A 20,185-nucleotide genomic window follows, 5' to 3' on the forward strand; every position below is an offset into this window, starting at 1 on the left:
CAAAGTCGCGCACCTCGAAGCGCCACGCTTAGAAAAGCAAATCCCAGACAAAACCCCCGCTTGAGAAAACACACGATAGCCATGCATAAAGAAACTCTTTGCCAAATGGCAAAAGCGGAAACAAGCAAACCGCTCAGAGATATGGCATCCACAACGCATCGCACGAAGCGAGGTGCTGAGGGTTGACTGCCTTGGAGATCAGGTCGATGGTAGTCTGATTTGCAGGCAGGTTGCCCTCTGGAGGACTGGCAAGACTGACAGCACGGTTTACGATGATCTCGCTGTTATTGTAGACTAGATCGCGCAGTTGTCCCACTGGGAGGGGACTGCGGTGCTGTGCGGTAGCCCAGAACATCATCTCGTCGCGCACGAAGACGCTGAGCTGTTGCTCCAGTTCGTGGCGTGGCTCTGTCAGGCAACGGGCAATTGCCATCATTGCGCAGGCGAAGACACCCTCAGTTGCAATAGGACCCAGGAAGGTTTGGATGTTGGGTGTGAAGCGGAAGGGTACTTGCTCGGGGTTGTAGAAGAACGCCTTGGCAGGGTTGATAGTGGGGATCAATTCGGCACCCCAGATGTCACCAGTCGAGCGAGATACCAGAATCTTGTTGGGATATCGGTTGCCAATGTGCATCACATAGGTCATGAAAGCCACTGCCGCATATTGGTAGGCGAATTGGCGACGGAACAGCCAGAAGTCTGAGAAGTTCGGGTATGTCTGCTGGAAGTATTCCAACATGACAGTACTGGGGACCCATTTGTCTTGAATGGCGGTAAGGATTTCCGTGCGAAGAATCTGCTGTTGATCGGTCGAGCGCTGCGAAGGATTAGTTTGGGTTTCAACATGGGTAGCTGGAAAACTCACGTTCTGCTTTGTCTCTGCCAATGACCTCATCTTGTCCATTGTGAAGAGCACTGGCTCATCCTTGTTCATTCCCATTCTTCGGCAGTAATCTTCATAGATACCCTGCATAGAGATGTATGAAGAATCATCGCGAACCAAGCGAATGTGTGGTGCCAGTGGAACCATGAGCGGCAAGTGGAAGTACAAGTTGCGGCGGCGACTCTCCTTGCGCTTCGCGAGCAGGCCATTGAAGATCCGGAACAATTGAAGAATGCGCTCCTCGCGTCTGCAGTGGCGGGCGGCGGGATGTTGGACGGCAAATGCTTGAACACTGCCGTCGTGTCCTCGAATCTTCAACCTGCGGTGACAGACACCAATGCCGCGGACCAGGTCCACATCGGGAAGGAAACGGTCGATGCGTACAAAGTCCTGGTTCTTGTCCTTGTGGAGTAAGTACTGGCCAGGGACCTCAACCTCATCGAACTTGAGGAAGCGGAATTCACTGAGATGCGGCGAGTAGCTCTCGAGGAACCCTTGCTGAGGACGGCGATCGAGCTTCTCCTCGAATTTGTCACGCCAGCGCCGGAGCTTGTGGATGTACTCGTTCATAGTAGGCTTCTTGACAACAAAGTCCGCCTCGAAAGATTTGCGGATGTGAGCCGGAAGAATGGTCTCTGCGAAGCGAGTAATGTTGGCCTCAGTGGCAGCAGGCAACTTGAAGTCTTGGGCGTAAGACCCTGGCATACGACCCACGTAAGCCAGGCCATCGTTCAGAAGAGCAACAATGAGACGGTAAGCATCCTCATCGGGTGGACACTTGAAGTTCTTGTGGATCTGGTCAACCATGGTCTCCATAGAGAGAGCAAGCAAGGGGAAGGCAGTCTTGAGTCCCGACATGATCTCGTCCGAGTACTCCCATGGTTTCTTGAGAGGCTCCTTCTCGTCCGTTGCAGGTGCAGCAGGGTTCTGAGGGGTTCGGTTTTGACCTGGGACTTGCAAGTGAGCTTGATCCGGAGTCTGGCCAGCCTGTGGACTTTGACCTGGCCCTGGACGAGGCGATGCCTGAACAGAGTTTTGAGGCTGGGCTGGGGACTGGCTCTGCGGCGGCACAGTGTTCTGTGTAGCCGGCGAGTTCGCAGGAGGGACTGATGGTGAAGCATTAGCACCTGCGGCAGCCTGAGCCTTCTGAGCAGGTGAACCATCCGCACCAGGAGTGGCCTTGACACTTGGCGATGATCCTTGCTGCTGTTGTCTGGCCCGGTTGATCTTCTCTTGCTTTTGGTCATGCTGTTTCTTGATGCTTAGCATGTCCTCTCGGTTGGTACGAAGCAAGAAGAAGAGAGCCTGTGGGTAGAGCTTGGCAATCTTAACCAGAACAGCCTTGCAGAGGCGAGCCTCACGGTGAGACAAGCTGGTAAGAAGCTGCGGAATGAAGGTAATCCAGTACCACACCGGGGTGTCTCCCTTGAAGTTCTCGAAAGCACTTGCAATCTTGCCTTCGTCGTTGTCCAGGCTGAGAAGCCATAAGATTCTGCTGAGCAGCTTCCGGGACTTGGCACTCTTGTAGAGACCAGCCGCCTCCAAGTAGCAGCTGACTGCATTGCTGGCCAGCTCGTAGTCAGTTGGGTCAGCCTTGAACCGCTGGTCACTGTATTGCCCCCACTCAGACCAAGCCTTGGCAAGGCGGAGGTCGTAGTAGAGGGCAACACCGAACGCCTCATTTGCCTCGTTGACATGATCCAGTTTGGCAAGGAACATACCCTTGAGGGTGTAGAACTCTGCCTTCTGCTGCGGTCCGAAGTAGTTGAGGTTGGTGTTGTTGATCACATCCAACCCGCTGTTCAACTCCTTGGGATTCTGGTAATGACACTTGGCTTGCTCCCGAAGCTTGAGGAAGGCCTCTTGGATTTCAATGTTCGGGAGGGTGTAGATGCGGCTGAGCTGGTTTATACAGACCTCTGGCATCTGGTGCTTACGAGCCACATGGGCGAAGCGATTGATAATCCAGGCTGTTTCATGGTATCCTCGGTAGGCATATGAATTGCTAGCCACATTATTGGTTTGTGGGGGCAACAGACTGAGGTAGGTGCCATTGATCAGCTGGAAGATGTGTTGACGCCAAGTGACAAGGTCCTGCCATGTATTGATGTCGTCCCAGAGATTGGGCAGACGGTCCCGCCAGGTTCCAAGCAAGAGCTTGAGTTCAGCAGACTTGGTGTCCAAGTTCCGCTCGTTGGTTTGAGACAAGCTTCCGCAGATATGACTGGCATCATGCAGCTCGACCAAGAGTTGGAAGTGCTGCAGTATCGGGATATGGGCGTTCGTGATACGCTTGGGCAACTGCAGCCACTTCCGGATCGAGAGTTGAATGGACTCGTCGCAGACGCTGTTGAAGTCTTGAATGTTCTCCTTCTTCGTGTGGTATTGAAGCAAAGCCATGAAGGCCTGGAAGAATGTGCGTCTGGGTGTAGGAGCATCGGAGACGGACTTGATCAATGACTCAAGCTGCTCTCGGTTTCCTTCACTCTGCCAGTTCTCAATGTTTCGCCAGGCCGACTCCAACAAGAGGTCGTTCAAGTTCTCATGTTTGGCAAAGTCGCTGAGAATCTCCCACTGCTGGAGCTTCTGGGCGCAGATCAACCAGTGGTCTTCCCATACAAAGTATTCACCCTGAGAGAATGGCATGGCGCCGGAACGAGCCTTGATCTGAGCGTTCTCGTATAGCTGCTGAGACTTGTCCCACATTCCTTGCTGCTCATACGAAAGCGCAGCATTGGTTTCGACAAACTTGCATCGACGACGCCATGTTCCGTAGAAGAAATCGTCTTCTTGCAGACCTGCGTAAACCTCAACGAGGGCATCGAGGTTACTTTCACGCACCGTAGGTGTGTCGATGATAGGATCGATGGCGGTTTGTTCGAGGTAGGTAGCAGCGGTATACCAAGCGTCGTAAGTCCGACTGAGATACTTCACGACATGGGGAGGGATCTTGAACCGAGGACGAGCACGGACGGTGCCCTCAAGAAGAGCTTGAACAACATTGGGGCGCTTATCGAGCTGTCTGTGGTGGTACTCGCGAGTGAGCAATGTGACCATATCCTTCTCGAGGTCAATGCAATCCTCCTTCGACAATGTGGACCAGAAGATAGGGAAGAGCGTAGTCCACAGCTTGTAGGCAACATTCGAGTCGGTGTGCTGGAGCTGGCACAGAGGCTCAATTAAATCCCGAGTTCTGACGTCGCCAATGTCCGACATGAACTTCTTGCGTTCAGCGACAAAGGTTTCAAGCTGGCTGTCGACCATGATATCAGCCTTTCTGGGGTCCTTGTCGGCGCTGCCAAAGAGGAATGACACAGGGAAGAGGGTGAAGTCTTCGTGGTGCAAGCGGGCAGTGGTGTTCATGTCGACACATCCAAGCACCAAGTGCGATGCTTGTGCCAGCCAGAAAGAGTCGGCAAGAGTATCCCAGTTTTGACAAGTCAGGACATAGCTGAGGCGCGAGCTTGCAAGGCGGGTCAAGCTTCGATCAAAGATCTGCATGAACCGATTGCGCATTTCAACATCTTGTGCTCTTGCGCCGATGAGAAAAGCATGCTCCAAGCGGACTGTCAGTTCGGTACGAGTGATCTTGGAGTCCTCATAGATCCGAATGACGAGATCAAGGAACTTCTTCAGCATCGTCTGATCAGGTCGAGATTCGAAAAGTAGCATCTTGTGTAACACAGCTGTCTTTTCCTTCAGGGTCGGCCAGGACTCGGTAGAATGGAAGATCCATGACTCGGCCATACTTAAGATTTTGCTGCACAGCTCGATGTTCTGTGAGCGCTCGACAATCTGTGCCAGAACGCTGAGGAACGGGCGCCGCTGGTCACCAAGATGAGACATGCGAACAGAAATGAGTTCAATAGTCTTGAGAATGAGATCGACACCCAGCTCAAACTCTTGCTGGTCGGTAGTGGGAGTGCCTTCAGCAGGCTTGGCGGCGCCGTTCTGGAGCTGGGCGCCGTTCTGGGTGGATGCAGCAACATGATCCTTTGCCAGCTTTGTAGAGAACGCCTTCATGACAGCGGGAATGTGGGTATCAATCTCAGCCGGTTTAATCTTGGAGAGCGTCCACAAAGTATTCAGGCTTGAGACGTAGTTGTTGGCTGAGAGCGTCTCTGTCGCGATGGCAGACAAGTAGGTAGCAAACTCCGACGGTGCGCCTTCCGTATCCATGGCATCCTCGTCATCTGGCTGTTCATCGGGAATGGCCTCCAGGACATAACGAACAGGAGGCGGCAGCTTGTGAACAATCTCCATGTCATCTTCTAGTCCATGTAAACAATCCTGAACCTCGGGGTTATCCGACTTCAGAGGCTTCTCGAGAAGTTTCTGGATGGTAGGGAGACGAGCGGCGATCCACTCGTTTGGCTTGGTTGTGATGAGGACTCTCAATACCTGCAGTGTGTTGACCATGTAGGTAATCTTGTCCTCAGGCTTGTCGCCCTTTTCTCCAACCAAAATAGGCTCAGTGACCTTTTGATATAGGTCAATGTCGAGATCGCCCCAGTATTCAGGTGAGAGAAGGCTGCGAAGCAGGTGAATGGCCTTGTTAATCATTTCACCGGTAGGCACAGGGTTTTGCTGCTTGGACGTAGGCATTGAGCGGATTTGAGCAGCCGGAACAGAGAAACGTTCGGGGATGGTAGTGATGAAAGTGATGAGGTATTTGATCAATGCCGCACGTAGATCGGTGGGCACTGTGTAGTCAGAACGTTCTCGGCTGCTCGGGGGTCCAAGGGCGGGAGATGGCGATGGCTCCTGAACTTCATCCAATTTGCGCTTTCTTGCCACTGGAGACTCAGAGTTCCCGTTGGTCAAGCTGTGAGACTCGGCGTTGTGCGCCCTCTTCTCTTCCCAGTGCCAGATCAAGCTGATCAAGTTGAGCGCCAGCTTCTTGCTGTCGTTAGAAGTGTTGGGTGGGCCTGTGATCTTGATCAGGGAGGGAACGATAAGAGGCACAAAGTGCTCCCTTGATTCGTAGAACAGATCCGGCTGCCGAACCAAGAACTGGAAGATGCTCATCACCTGCTGCAAGTTGGCAGTCTCCTCAGCCAGGATACGACGAGGCCATTTGGCCCACAGTGGGTACCGTGCCTCTGCTCCTGAACTGTTGGCTGTCCGCGTGGGGAGGACAGGAGCCAAGACATCAAGAGCCTGCGTGACAAGGGCTCGACCTTCGTTCTGGTGAGCTCTCAGCAGAGCGACATAGACCTGGATCACAATCTTGAACGGTGTTTCATAGTGTGCAATGAAATAACTGATCAAGACGTAGGCACCATACTTGTTAATGATGTCCTCAAGTCGAATGTAGTTCCAGGCGAACTTGATGATGTCTTTGCGGGAGTCTTGCACCGTTTGGTGATGGTATTTAATCAACAAAGCGGATAGCTGGAGCAACTCCATGCGCGAATGATCAACACCGGCTTGATTGGACTCCTCGCTCAAATCCGCGAGCTGAGGCTTCCACAAACGGCTCTGAATGGACTCGGTCATGCTCTTATCCATCAACTTGGGGGTGTTGGGAGGGCTGTTCCAGGTAGCCTTGACGTCCATAGCAAAGATGGGATTCACCAGGTGACGGAAGGCATAGGTCTTGGTCTTCTGTGGGCAACTCTTCTGGCCATAGAGATCGAGACAACGCATGATGACAGAGCGACGGTAGTCAATCGACTCGTTGGAGATTATGCTGCGGTAGATGAACTTAGGAAGAGCGAGAGTACGCTTTAGTTCGTCAGCAGACAAACCATCAATGACCTCGAACAGGAAGTCCAAGTCGTGGGTAGCCTCAGCCAAGTACAAGGTGAAGATGTCCATCAACTGGTCCTCGGCCTGTTCCACTCTGAGTCGCTCATCAGCCGGCAGACTGTCACCCCGAAGCTTCCTCTCCAGGTCCCTTCCAGAAGTCAAGAGCTTGGTTCTCATCTCTGCATGCGAGACCAACCAGCGCTTGGTTGAGCTGTAAGAACAGAGCGAGTGTGAAACATAGATACCATTGATGGCAGCAGTGTTCTTGCCATCACCAGAATCTTGGCCAAAGGCAGCAGCAGAGAATCCTTCAGTGTCGGCCACGATTGCATTTCGTAACCCTTCACTTTCGGGATCAGCAAGGATCTGTCCGAAGAATCGTCCAAATCGCTCATCCTTGAAGCGCGCAAAGAAGAATGCGAGACTCTCCTTCGGGTAGCGATTGAGATACTTGACAAGCGGCTTCCGAAAGGGACTGTGTGAAGTGCGACGCAGCTTCAACTCGAGATCCATGACTTTGTTGACAAGGTGTTCCATGAATGAAGTAGCAGCAGGAGGGAGGAGATGGAAGATATTAAAGATGGCAGCAACAATCTTCATGGCTGGGTTCTGTTCAACGAGACTGAACGACACTTTCGCGAGAACAGTATCGTCTGCGATCACCTTCATATGATCAAGCAAACGAGCACCGATTTCAACCTTGAAATAGTTGGTGAGTAGTGTCAAGAGGCGAGCAAGACCGTCCAAACCAGCGACGCTGAGACGCTTGGGATCCTGAAGGTTCATGAGAATAGGGCGCAATCCATTCTGCAGGAGATCTTTAGGAAGCTTGTTCGTTTGTGTGAGGACGTCTCGAAGACCGGCATTTGCTGCTTCAATGACCTCCTGTGACCTGGAGTATAGCGATTTGAAGAAGACCGAAATAATGCGAGCACGGCTAGTATTCTGCGGTGTGTTGGCAAATTCAGAGAAGCTCATTGCCATAGACAGGAGACGAAGACAAGCAACGCGTAGATTCACGATCATATCTGCGTTCTTGAACTCATTCGGCTTGGACGCGAGAGATTCATCGTCAGCGTCGGCAAGGGCAAGAGACTCCAGCATCAATCGGTTGAGGGGCTCATTAAAGGTGACGATGTCGTTGTGAAGGCTGAGGCAGTACGTGATGGCATCGATGAAGCCAATCTGCGTTGGGAAGGGTAGAGCACGCAGTGGCTTGTTGAAAATCGACTGCAACAGGCGGTCTTTCACTGGCAGGATCAGCTCATGTACCTCACAGCCAAGCACTTCCTTCAATGTGGTGAAGCAACGACGAGAGGTCTCTCGGACATGCTTGTTCATATGCCCGAGCTCGTAGACGAAGAAGCCACAAAGGGCATACAAGCGGCTCTTTTCGTTCTTCAAGTCTTCCTTAGGGATGAGCTTGCCGCACTTCTGAAGTATCAAGGACATGGTCTCCTGTGACTGAATGCGTGTGGCAGCAGGCAGGTCCGCGGGGGTGTCCTTGATGACATACATCAAAGCCCGAGAGAACTCGACATGCCGCTCATAGAGCCATGACTCTCCCAAGTCCAGCTTGGTCGCGAGCAAGTTGATACCGAGACTTCCACCCGCTTTCGTGAACCATTCTTCACTGTGGCAGCTGTGACAAAAGACACGGCCCAGGTGCTGGAAGAATGGGAGTTTAGCGGCCTTCTCGGGGGAGCCAAAGATAACGCCCGCAGCATCCCTGACAACCAGCATGGCTTGCTCGGCAGCTTCCCGGACGTGGACCTCATCAGATGACAGACACTCAACGAGAGCCTCGGCCAGAATCTTTGAGTCGAGGTAAACGGGACCCTCGCCACTTGCAACATCAAAGGCCTTGCGACCATGTCTGGCTTGCGCTAGTGCACGGCCAACCTCAAGAAGAGCAAAGTGCTTGCAGACATCAGCCACGAAAGCTGTAGCAGCCGGCTCAAGCTCGGGGATTGTTGTGGCAAAGATGCAGGCCTTGAGCAGCTTCTTCACGATTGCTTCCTGTGCCACCTTCTTGGGAATGGAGGCTGACCTTTCGGACTTATCAAGAATGTCAGCCATGGCACCAGGCTTGTTGTCGAAGAGATCATTTGCATGGAGTCTAATCAACGTTGCCAGGTCGTCAGGAAGGTTATCGTAGCCGATTTGAAGCTTGAGGTGGGAGCTGAGCATACGGTATGCCTGCTGCTTGTAATAGATGTCCGAGGCTTTGGCGGAATCAGTCTTTGGAACCTCCATGAGCTTGCCAGCAGCAAGGTCAATGCCAATATCCACAGGGAAAGGTCGCTTCTCGTTGGGACCGATAAGCCTGATATCAAAGCTTGGGTTGTCATCAGAGTACTGCTGGAACGACAGCTCTGGTGGGTGGTTGAGGAACTTGCGGTTACGTCCACCCAGCTTGCCTAGGATACGCATGGTAGTGTGTGCGTGGAAGTGGTTGTATGGATGGGGGCGGAGGTGGTCCCAGAGTGCAGTCATGAGCTCGTCCATAATTGGAGCCATGATTGGGTCGAGGTAGTCGGCAGTGAGGTTATCCACGCATAGTTCCAGGGTACGCAAACCTTGGCCAACAAGGTCTGAATCAGCACGCAAGGCCACCACGATGGGACGCATTAGGTAGCTAAGATGAGGGAGAAGATGGCTCAGGCGGGCGGGAACGGTGAGGGTAAGTTCAACATAGAGGTCTCGTTCTTGCGGCTTGCGGGCGGCAAGTAACAAGTTGTTGAACGTTTCGAGGAGCATCTCGAGGAGTGGGAGAATCTCCTTGTAGAGAAGCTCGAACCGGCCCCCACCAATGCTTCGGAAGAGGGAGCGCAGGAGGAGGAAATAGTTCATGGGCTCCTCTGCTGTGACAGAAAGCTCAATACACTTGGTGACTATTTTTGTCACATGGGGATGAAGCACCTGCTCGTTCTGCACGGAGAACAGGGTCACAGCCATGAAAGAAAGCTTGAACATCCTTAAGAGAATCTTGGCCTTTGTCATATCTGATGTCCCGACTTCATCAATGCGTTCCATGAGGTACTGTAATACCATGCCGGAGAATGCGGGAGAGGTGGCTTCACTAGCGAGGAAGAACTGTGGCAAGTGAAGCAGAGATCCATGTTCGAACATGAGCTCGTGAAGGTATGGTATTTCAGAGTGGAAGACCTCATGGAATGTTGCGGTGTCAATGCAGTGGAAGACAGTGCCAAAGCTTTCCAGAAGCTCCTTCTCTTCACGCGACATCGGTGCAGTGTACTGGCTTGCCAGGAAGTCAAATGGAGATGAGTAGTTCATATCGGGCGGAGACTGATCGACTCCATAGTAACGGAATACACGAGCTCCCTCGTGGAAAAGTTTCTTGATAACGCGGACCTCCTCGGCATTGTAGCCGTATGAGACTTCAGACCAGTTGATGGGAACGCTGTTCGGGTCAATCTGAACATCATCGGGATTGCAGTTCTTCAACTGGCGGAATATGTTCTTGAGCCCGTTGATCAAGTTCCTGAACAAGAAGATGTTGTCCGAAACAGGGTCACCACCACGATCGCGTGGGCTCGAAGTCTTGATAGGAGAAGCGGAGAAGATATCAATTTCATCCCAGTCAGGTGGCTGGTCCTTCTCCGCGAGATAGTTTTCAGCGCATGGCTCTGTTTCCTTCCGGTAGACCTTGTACGCCTTAGATACCTTGACAGCGTTGTTGAACTGATGGTTCATCGATGCAAACTTATCACCAATGGCATCCAATATCATAATCAAGAAATAGCGGGCTTCGCGCTTGTCTTCGAGCTTGGAGATGTTCTCTGCCATGTTCAGGAGGAGTTTCGCACTCATGGTCTGGAAGCTTGTGCCAGGGAAATCGTCGTGAAGGTTCTTCGTGTAGACCTCAACGGTGCGCCGGATTTGATCACGACTGAGATGGTCGCGAACATGGTGAATCAGATCAGCCAGCATGCTATAAGCCAACGGTCTCATCGTCTCGTAAACGGTGAGGCCGTCTCCAATGAGAGTTCGCTCATCCAAAAGTTCGTCGATCTTCTCGAGGAAGATCTTGCGGTAGTTGAAATTGATGATGTGACGAATGGCGACGAGTAACTCCTTGCGTGCACCTGACTTTTCTCGTGGGCAGTCTTGAAGAAGTCGCACAACGACGGAAGGAAGAGTAGGAAGGAAATCCTGGAGCTGGTGGGCATATAACCTCAATAAATATGCCAAAAAGCTCATGGTCTTCACCTGGGCCGTGATGAACTCTCCAAATGCAGCGCGGTTCTTGATTTCCTTGCATACGCCAGTAAATATCGTGCCCTGCGCGGCAGCCTCTGCGTGTGCCTTTTCCTGTGGCTTGGCCTGGAGCAGCAGGATTGTCTTGATGAGAGGTACAAAAAGCTTGACGTTCGCCGAAACGGATGCACGGTGTGTCTGGAATATCGAGACGACGATGATGGGGCACTCGGCAAGAACCTTGAATGACTGCATTCCCTTCAGAAGGACATTGCTCGACTGCTGGTCGGGTCCTAGATCTGAAACTGAGGTGGCAGGCGAGCTTGGTCGAGGCGACTGGAAGTTCTGTGCCGTTGCATTGGGCGTGGATGGCATGCCGGAGGGTGTCGCTTGGTTTGGAGTGTCGAAAGTATCCCGAACGACCTGTTCCATGGTCTGGAACATCTCTTGAATCAGTTCCAAGAAAGCTTGCACCCGGTGTGCAGTCGCCTTTGCTTGGTTCCGCTCCAAATCCATGATTGTCTTCATGCATAGCACTGCGTTGTCCTCGTTTTCGATCCGCGCAAGCTCCATCAGCAAGTCCACCATGTCAACAGCATACGGTTCAACGTCGGGGGAGCCCATGGGTAATCGGTGTAGCGTCTCGAGGATGCAGTTTCGTAGTTTCTGTAAATGCGGGTGGTGGTTAGTTCAGCCGTGCTATATATGTACATTTTGATCGAGAACGAATCCGTTTCCGAATGGAACGAAATTATCTCACTTGTTCATAAGACATGCTGAAGAAGACCGGGTCTCCCTTCAGGATAGTCTTGAACACCGGCCATAACTTCGATAAGAAGATGGGGTAGCTTGCGCCCGAGCATAGGGGCTCAATGCTGTCTCGTAATTCGGTAGCAACATTAGCTCTGACTTTCACGTCTAGTGAGAAGGACAGGTGGTTAGCACGAGGACGAGGTGACTGGATGGGCCAGTGAGCTCATAACGTACCCAGCTTCTCGTCGCCGAGCTTGCTGGCGTAAATCTCAATATTCCTCTCCATCCTTGCGATCGCACCCTTGGAAAGGGCTGGTCTCTAAAGAGAAAGAAACAGCAATGACGGCCGGGCCAAGAGGCCGGCTGAGAAATACAGAGTGTGCGCAATCTTCCCGGGGGAAAATTGGACTCTCATGTGTTGAGTTGTGGTGTCAGGAAAGCTGTGTGGACTCAATCGATTTGCGAAAAGATGGATGACGGGTAGGGCTTAAGGAAGGCAGTCATCAAGTCATTGAGTCTTCCAGAAAGAAAAAAAAATGCCTAGTCCATTGAGCGAAAGAGAGTTCGGAAGGCCAAGGAGTGTATCGAAGTACCCCGCGGGGAAGGTGGTGAGGGAGATTGGAGGGAGTTGGAGGTCGCGCGATATTCACGAGAGCAGAACAGAAGACGCGGGCTATCGCAGAGACCCCGAAAGAAACACTAGTCCGCTTTAGGCAACTATTTCGGCACTGGTTGATCCGCTCCGGGCCCCTGCTATACGAACTACGAACACAAGGTATTTTCCAGGTGGTTTTGGGTTCAGTTATTTGTGATGTATGTGTCAATATATGATACTTCAATATTGTCTCTCGTCACTCCAGTGACTTGCTACTCAATAACGCTTTACTTCTCAATTGGGGCATCGAAATACCTCAAGGCAATGTCAGATCCTAGAATTGGTCTAAAATAGTAGAAGAGAACAGAAAGAGAAAAACACAACACATAGACAGCCATCGCCATCATGGTCGATGGATGGAAACGCCATTCGCACCCGTTTTCCATACCCGAACACGGTTCTAAGACTGGCTCCAACCCAGCATCCGCTCACTTGATCACGAAATGCGAGAGGAGCCAGTCGCGGAAAGGAAAATATCAAAAAGTCCATGTACACAAAAGAAAAAGAAGATAAAAAGGGCAAAAGGCACAGGTAGTTGGGCATCAGTCCGGGCGAGTATCGCCGAAATCAAAAGACAAAAAATATTGTTGCCCATAGTCGCTATGCCATCGCAGGAGAAAATCAACGGAAATCACATGTCCATCAGCAGCCCATCCCCTCCGAGACATTATTTGGTAGAGTTGCTTCGATGCAAGATCTGTACATTGGTGGCACTGGTACCGCTGCCAACCGATCGTCGTCGCGGGCGAATCTCGCTGCCGCTACCGCTCCGTCGTCTCCGGCCACTGCTTCGAATGGAGCCTCGGCGTCGTGTCTGGAGCAAACGGACGTTTCCACGTTAGAATCACGCTGGCTGTACATGGGCGGACGCGGTCTCTTAGCAAAAGACAAATACGAGGGCAACAGAGCCAGACACAAAGGATAAAGACCGCATAGGAACGCACGGATCTGGGCAGCAGAGCAGCACGTATCAGAGATGCACAGAACTTACCGAATTTGGGGTGCCCTCCCGACTGGGTCGCTCCTTGGAGATATCGGGTTCCTCCTGTAATTTCAAAGTGTTCAACCGCTTTTGGCTCTCGTGGGTCATGGCCTCTACTTCATCGATAGGCTCCGGAACATCTAGGGCAGGGGGTGGTGGGGGAGGAATGCCATTCTTCCGGTCTTTAGCTTGTTGCTCTATCATGTCCCACCGATCTGTGCGTGTCTTCTCGCGTTGATCTGCGCTGTTCTGGTGCTCGGTATATTCGTGGGAACATTCATCGAAGAGCTGGGGGTTAATCTCCATGAACATCTTCATGGCGTTGTACACCATGCTGTGAATTGTTCTGCGAGGGTCAGCTGATGATCGTTTGGGGAAGTATGTCAATCTTACCGGTTCCAATGTCCCTTTGAGTTCTCGTAAAGGGGGGCGAACATGATGGGGAGAATGGTCTCCACATTGTCACTCACGAGGTTGCAGAAGTACTCGTTGTTCCAAAAGTACAAAGCACGTTCAGCCACCTGGAAATGAGGGCTAGCAACAGACTTGGCCAGTTGATGGAAAAGAGGCTCTTGGACCTTGGCAAATTCACCTGGATCCATCACCTCGAAGATATCTTCCACCTCATTCAGATACATAACCTCCTTGGTGCTGTTTGTCTTGGGCCAGAAGCGGAGCAAGCCAAGAACAACCTGGAAAAATCATTAGTACTGGCGTTGGAAGCAACTGGACATCAGGGCTTACATCTTCGGTCAATGTGGAGTCTTTCTCCAGGAACTGCACAATACAATAGGCCAGCTGTGGGTGGTACATGCTGAGGCTCTTTACCTTGTGCATTGGGAGGAGGACTCGAGTCAGGAACAGCTTGTGTTCTTCCTTCAGCGGCAAGGCGAATCCGTTGATAATCGAACCCAAAATTTCAAGCAGTTCAGCGATACCGTTGTGTCGTTCAGTCTCGTACATGAACTGGAAGAAGACGTTGTTGATAGATCGTCGGATATAAGACCGCAGGTTCAAGAATTTGCCATAGATGCGATGCAATGTCGTCTTCAAGAAATCACGTTCCCGTGGGTCTTCCGAATCAAACAGATCAAGCAACTAGATAAGGTTAGTCATTGGGTCATGCATACAACAAGTAATGTGGAAACATACAGAAAGCACAAACTGATGGTCGATGTATCCCTTTGCAATGTTGGTGTTGAAATCCTGGCTCTCGATGAATCTCAAGAAGAACTCATACACAACCTGAATATGAGGCCAAGCAACTTCCAACACGGGTTCATCCTCCTCTGGGTCAAATGCTTCGCCCTGGGGCGTCATAGGTGGAGGGATGGGGCGGAACAAGTTCTTGGCAAACATCTCGACCACGCGGGGGTACATAGGTTCCGTAATGACCGACCGGTTATTGGCAACATAATCCAAGAGCTCATGAAGTGCCAGCCTCTTGATCTCCTTGGACTTCATATCGGCTGTGGGGTCGTTAAAGTCGAAGATGATATTGCACTGGTCGATCTTTTGCATGAACAAGTCTTGTCGGCGATTAGGAGGCACTTCGTGGAAGCCCGGCAGCTTCTCCAATTCTCTCTGGCGCTGATCAGAGATATCAAAGCGAGACGAATGCTGGCGTTTGGGGGTTCGAATTCCTTCCGAAATGTCCTTTGGTGTGGTCTGTAGCCGGTCAAAGACGTGAGACTTTCTCGGGGGTGCGAGGTCTCCGGGCATCGTTTCAGCGGCTCCAGGGGGAGGAACATGCTGTGAAATTTGAATTGTTAGAGATGTAGATGTGGCCACAAAACGTTTGGCTTACCGGTGCACTTGGGCTGATGATGACACTAGGAGCTACAGGCTGCCCTTGTCTAGTGGGGGTTCCTGGTCCATTGCTTGCGGGCTGAGCTGCCACGCCAGCTTGACCTATATGGTGTTGGACTGGAGTGCCGGGGTGAGGCGCGCCCGCAGCAGCGGCTCCGGCGGGTGAGGCATTGTCCGGAGATTTGTTTCGCGAATCGTTCAAGGAAGTTGTGGACGAGGTGGGGGTACCTTGGTTGGGGGATGAAGATTGCTGTGTTTGGTGAATGCCGAGCGATGCCTGGTTCTGGGAGTTGGAATCTTTCTTTTTCGAGGACTTGTTGGCGTCTTTCGCCCGCGACAACTGCTCATGCTAAAGGTACAGAGTTAGTTGAACGTCAAGCTGAGTAAGGGGCTGCCCGCGTGCTCAAGAGGGATAGGAAGTGATCGTGCAATAAGATGCTCGGGGAAGGGTTGGCGGGTAACTCACCACTCTCTGTCTGAAACCCTTCATTTTGACGACTATGTAGATAGCCACATGTACTCGGCTAGGATTCTCGGTGCCAGTGCAGCAAGGCGCCGCACTCTAGCCAGAGTGAATCGAGGGGTGCCAACGGAGAAGGCCGCTCAGGATAGCCACGAGGGGGGACTTGTTTGTACCTAATAGGAGAAACTGATGAGCCGTCCGGGTCACACAACATGTTAAGTGGCTAGTCTCAAGTGAATGACTCTGGACTATATTGGGACCGTGCGGTTCTCGGAGTGGAATCCAAGCCTCAATGGCAACAGCACCAAGCGCTCTAAACAGAATGTAGTCGCAGCACGCGCACGGGGCAAGACGTCTCGGTTGGAAAAAAGGGCGAACAGGCCATGGGAGATGGACATTCGATAAGACATACCTCCGTAGCTTCGAGGTGGATAATTGAGGGTTCGAGTGTGAGGATTGCCGGGAGTAGGTGTTGGTATCGGACGGAGGTGCTTGGTTGGATCTCCGTGTCGCTTAGTGGCAGGCTGGGAGCGGGGGGTTTGGGAGCACCAGGGGAACAGCACTCAGGTCGCAGCCCAGGGTGAGATCACGAAAAACGAATTCCGAGGAAGTCACCGAGCAGGCAATGTACAAGAGATCAAATAAAGATGATGGTTGTAGGGAGGAGGAAGGGAAGTGGATTGTTGTTGAGGTGTAGGGAAAGGCGGGCTGGTTCTCCTGGCTGTGATGGTGATGAGAGGGGGACCACCAAGTACTCTTTCTTCTACATTTCTACAGGAAATGGACCTCTGGGTTGATTCTGCGGTCCTAATTATTACTCGACAGCTGTAGCGTCTCTCCCTCTCCCCTACACGACTTTGTATGCTTTTTGCCGCTTGTTTCAAATTTGCTTATGTCATCTCACGTGACCCCAAGGGCGACTTGGATTGTCAGGTACCGACGACGTCACTGGCAACTATAGAGACATTGAGGTTTTACTGTAGATTGAGAGACGATGCAATGAATAAATATCTTCAACAAAGTCAGTGAAGTCTTTGCTGGAAATGCCGGAACTCGAGGTCTGTGCTTCAACCCCACTCTATGTATAGCCTCTTATGCTGTAGGTCTTGGCTTAGAGGGTATCCAAGTAATTTGTGGCTTGCATGCACCATTCTGTTTTTGATCTATCACGCGGTGTGGAGAAAAAAAATATACAGCAGTTGGCTTGCGTTGGATTTTTTGCTACAGATCGTCCAAGTAGTGGAAATATATCTTTGGTTCATCATTGGTATTTTACTTGATTTGTTGTAACACCATTTATTTTCTCCTGGAGATCTGTTGGCCTCGATATCTATCCGAGTGGTAACCTCTTGTTCTTTCTATTTGCTCTATTTATTCCTCAGATAAAGGTCCAATTGGAACATCGGACTTATTTCCCAAGCCGAGACATAAGGTAGAGCAGATATACGATCCAAAATAGATGTATTCAAAAAGAAGGAAGCTACAACTTCTTGCGTTTGTCTGAAGCATTATTCTCATCTCAAAAAAGTGCAAATACTCTGCAATAATACCAAGTATATAAGCCTAACACCATCGTCATATGACGATCACTGGGTGAGAATGAGGCTGAAATCAAACAGTACTTTACGTCATATGCGGCTGAACTGCAGTTTTTCAACATATACACATAGTATTCCGACAAAATCACCAGGGAATCAAATGGGAGCATGATATAGAAGCATTCATGGCAAGATCCAATTCAACCAATCAACTAGAGAGTTGCTGGCGGCAGCAATTGCTGAGTCATCATAATCTCCCACTCGGGCTAACCGCTTGTGGAATGTAGACTCGAAACCTTTCCTCGATGGAAGAATTATATGCATGACTTGCGCGTGGAGGCCGAAGCAGCACGTATAAAGTCTGTATATATGAATTTAATGAGGTCAACTCCCCAAGAAACGTGTCAGTGTTGCGTTTGAACGCGTTTGCAGTCTTCCCACGAGCCACCCAACCACACAGCAACCAACGATAACTGCGCGTGGAAGCTATCTCAAAAGCACAAAACATAGTTTCCACAAATATCAAAAGAGCCCATCCAACATGGATGACCAGCAAGAACTGAGAACAGCCCCAATCTACCCAGTCCCATCCCGCCTCCTCGTCAGTGTCGAGCACCCTGCCGTGGTCCGCAATGTCGACAAGGCGATCGAGACTCTACAGGGCGACACAGGGATAAAAATAGTGAGAAGATGACACCCAATCAAAGACCAAACAAGGACTCTATACTAACACGCCACAGTTCCTGAACCCAGCCAAGCCAGACACACAGGCCAATCTGGTGCTTCGGCCGGATGATGCCATGGCCCGGCCTTTGCAGTCGACCAGCAGTGCATCAAACAATGTCCTGGTCAAGGTGACTGTTCCAAAGCGGACGGGACGGAAGCGCAAGAAGGGCTCAGATGAGCCTTTTATGGACGCACCAGAGTCTGAAGATACGGAGCCGCGGCCACGACGGTCAGCTAAGGATCTGATGCGCAGCTTGAGTGATAACCCGTCTGCGTATCATGTCGAGCCAGTTGGGAAGATACAGCGCACTCACGTCTTCCGAGGTTGGTATCCTCGGGTCTTTTCATCGATATCTTGCTAACTCCGTACTAGGAATGCCGGACTTCGTTTACTCGACTACAGCGAGCTCCTTTACGAACCGATTCCGGGATCAGATTCTTCCATTTGACTGTGAGTATCTTCAACATGTGAACAGCCGCAAAATATACCTAACATAGCACAGTCGAGAAAATGAAACAGTTCGAGCTGGACATGAGCAAAGGCGCCACTCTCAACGCAGACATCATCCCACCCCCATCCTTCAGCCACGGCGACGTCCCATTCCACTACATGTAAGTCCCCCATCCAACCAAATCTAACAAAAATCTAACCACCCAAAGCTACCGCCAAAACCCAACAGTCAAACAATCAATCGGCCAATCGGGCGAAATAACAACAGTGAACACGCAACAAGTCCACAAAGTCCTAACCTACCTAGTCCCCTACGACATCGAAAAAGTCCCAACAGAACCACGGCCCGACCTCCCCCCAATCTCAACCCTAGACTCCAGCATGCGTGAAACAATCAACAAACTGCGAGCCCTCTACGAAACCCAGCCGGCATGGACACGCCGCGGCCTCCGCAACAACTTAACAACAGACGAGGATCGCACGAACCTACGCCACGCCGTCCCCTACGTAGGCTACATCTTTCGCTCAGGACCATGGCGCGACGCAATCATCAAACTAGGCATCGATCCACGCACCTCACCGGACTACAGACACTACCAAACATTCATGTTCCGCCTCCTCGCGCGCGAAGCAGAACTAGCCCGCGACGGCGCAAGTGGTCGACGCCATAATCTGCCCCGGCCGTTCGATCTCTATAATGCCCAACTCTCTGCAAATGCGCAGAATCCAAACCAGAACCCGGAAGATGGGACGTCAAATACACACATCTTCACTGGGAAATTACCGTTCTCGGCAGATGGTAAAATCTGGATGATATCCGAGATCCAGGATCCGCAATTGAAACAAGCATTGTATCCACCGCCTGAAAAATCGGTTGGATTTCTACGGGAGGAGTGTGAGATAGTTGCAGATGGGTGGTATGGGAACGGGACGTTGGGGAAGGTGAAGACTGTGATGAGGCATAAGATCCAGGCGTTGATGGAGGGTCGGGAGGCTGAGGATAGCGAGTTTTGGAAGGTTATGGAGTTACCGGATCATGCGCGGTCTGAGGCAGATTTTGAGAAGTTTACGTTTGATGGGGATGTTAGTAGTCGGGAGATGCAGCTTGCTACTGAGGTTCGGTCTGCGATTCGAGGGTCGCCTATTTGGAATCGGTTGGAGGGGAATGGAAATGGGGTCAGGGGGAAGGGCAAGGGGAAAGGGAAAGAAAGAGAGAAGGGGAAGGACCTGGATGAGGGACCTGAGAAGGGGAAGGGGAAAGGGAAGGCTGGGAAGGCTGGGAAAGGGAAGAAGGGCAAGGAGGTTGCGTTTGAGGAGCCTGATGCTGAAGAGCAGATTGATGAGCCTAGTGAAGGCGAGGAGGAAGAGATTCAACGGCGGGAGATGCTGGCTGAGCAGGTTGCTGCTGCTGCCGAGGCGAGGGATGCAGACCAAGATGACGATGAGAGTGATAACTCGGATGAAGAGGGGAGTGATTGAATCTACAGGCTTACTTTATCTTACTTGCATAGCCGAGATGGAGACAGAGAATACTTATTGCAATAACCTCATTTTAATCATTTGCTCGGGGGCATAGCGGACGCAGACCACTGTGTACATCATAAAACGTGAACGTCAACATAAACATCAGCATAAGCATAAGCATCGGCATAGACATCAGACATGACAAGACAGAAACTCATTAATTAGACGGGGATAGTAAATGAAGGTTAGCCCGTGGACACAACAGTGCAGCAAAGGGTACATGATTCGTAACAAACATGATAAAAGCAAAAGAAAGACAACAGACCAAACAGAGTGGACACCAGTGTCCAAACAAATAGAATAGCCACATATATCAACGCCAAACAATCAAACAAATTGGTATTGAGGCCAACCAGGCCAAAGACACGAGACACCGAATCCAGATGCATATGCGAGTAGTTTTGAGGAGGGTCCATCAGGAAGAGGGAA

At 51.2% G+C, this 20,185-nt stretch overlaps 2 protein-coding genes across 2 annotated transcripts; one reads left to right on the forward strand and one right to left on the reverse strand.

Moving 5' to 3' along the window:
- Positions 1–133: 133 nt before the first annotated feature.
- On the reverse strand, positions 134–15,544 carry PENARI_c002G02438 (histone acetyltransferase TRA1; the record flags this gene model as incomplete). The annotated part of the gene is made up of 12 exons (XM_022627304.1): positions 134–817; positions 866–10,810; positions 10,868–11,521; positions 11,616–11,773; positions 11,843–11,927; positions 12,984–13,211; positions 13,255–13,591; positions 13,639–13,937; positions 13,990–14,343; positions 14,398–14,997; positions 15,053–15,403; positions 15,521–15,544. The coding sequence occupies 12 exons, from the start codon at positions 15,542–15,544 to the stop codon at positions 134–136; spliced, it is 13,719 nt and encodes a 4,572-aa protein (XP_022493004.1).
- Positions 15,545–17,596: 2,052 nt separating this feature from the next.
- On the forward strand, positions 17,597–19,711 carry PENARI_c002G10877 (transcription factor TFIIIC subunit TFC1; the record flags this gene model as incomplete). The annotated part of the gene is made up of 5 exons (XM_022627881.1): positions 17,597–17,737; positions 17,796–18,105; positions 18,155–18,232; positions 18,285–18,393; positions 18,442–19,711. 5 exons carry the CDS (start codon positions 17,597–17,599, stop codon positions 19,709–19,711), a joined length of 1,908 nt encoding a protein of 635 aa, XP_022492485.1.
- Between the last annotated feature and the right edge of the window lie 474 nt (positions 19,712–20,185).

The sequence above is a fragment of the Penicillium arizonense genome (genome assembly GCF_001773325.1).
Source record: "Penicillium arizonense strain CBS 141311 chromosome Unknown PENARI_contig002, whole genome shotgun sequence".
Lineage (NCBI taxonomy): Eukaryota > Fungi > Ascomycota > Eurotiomycetes > Eurotiales > Aspergillaceae > Penicillium > Penicillium arizonense.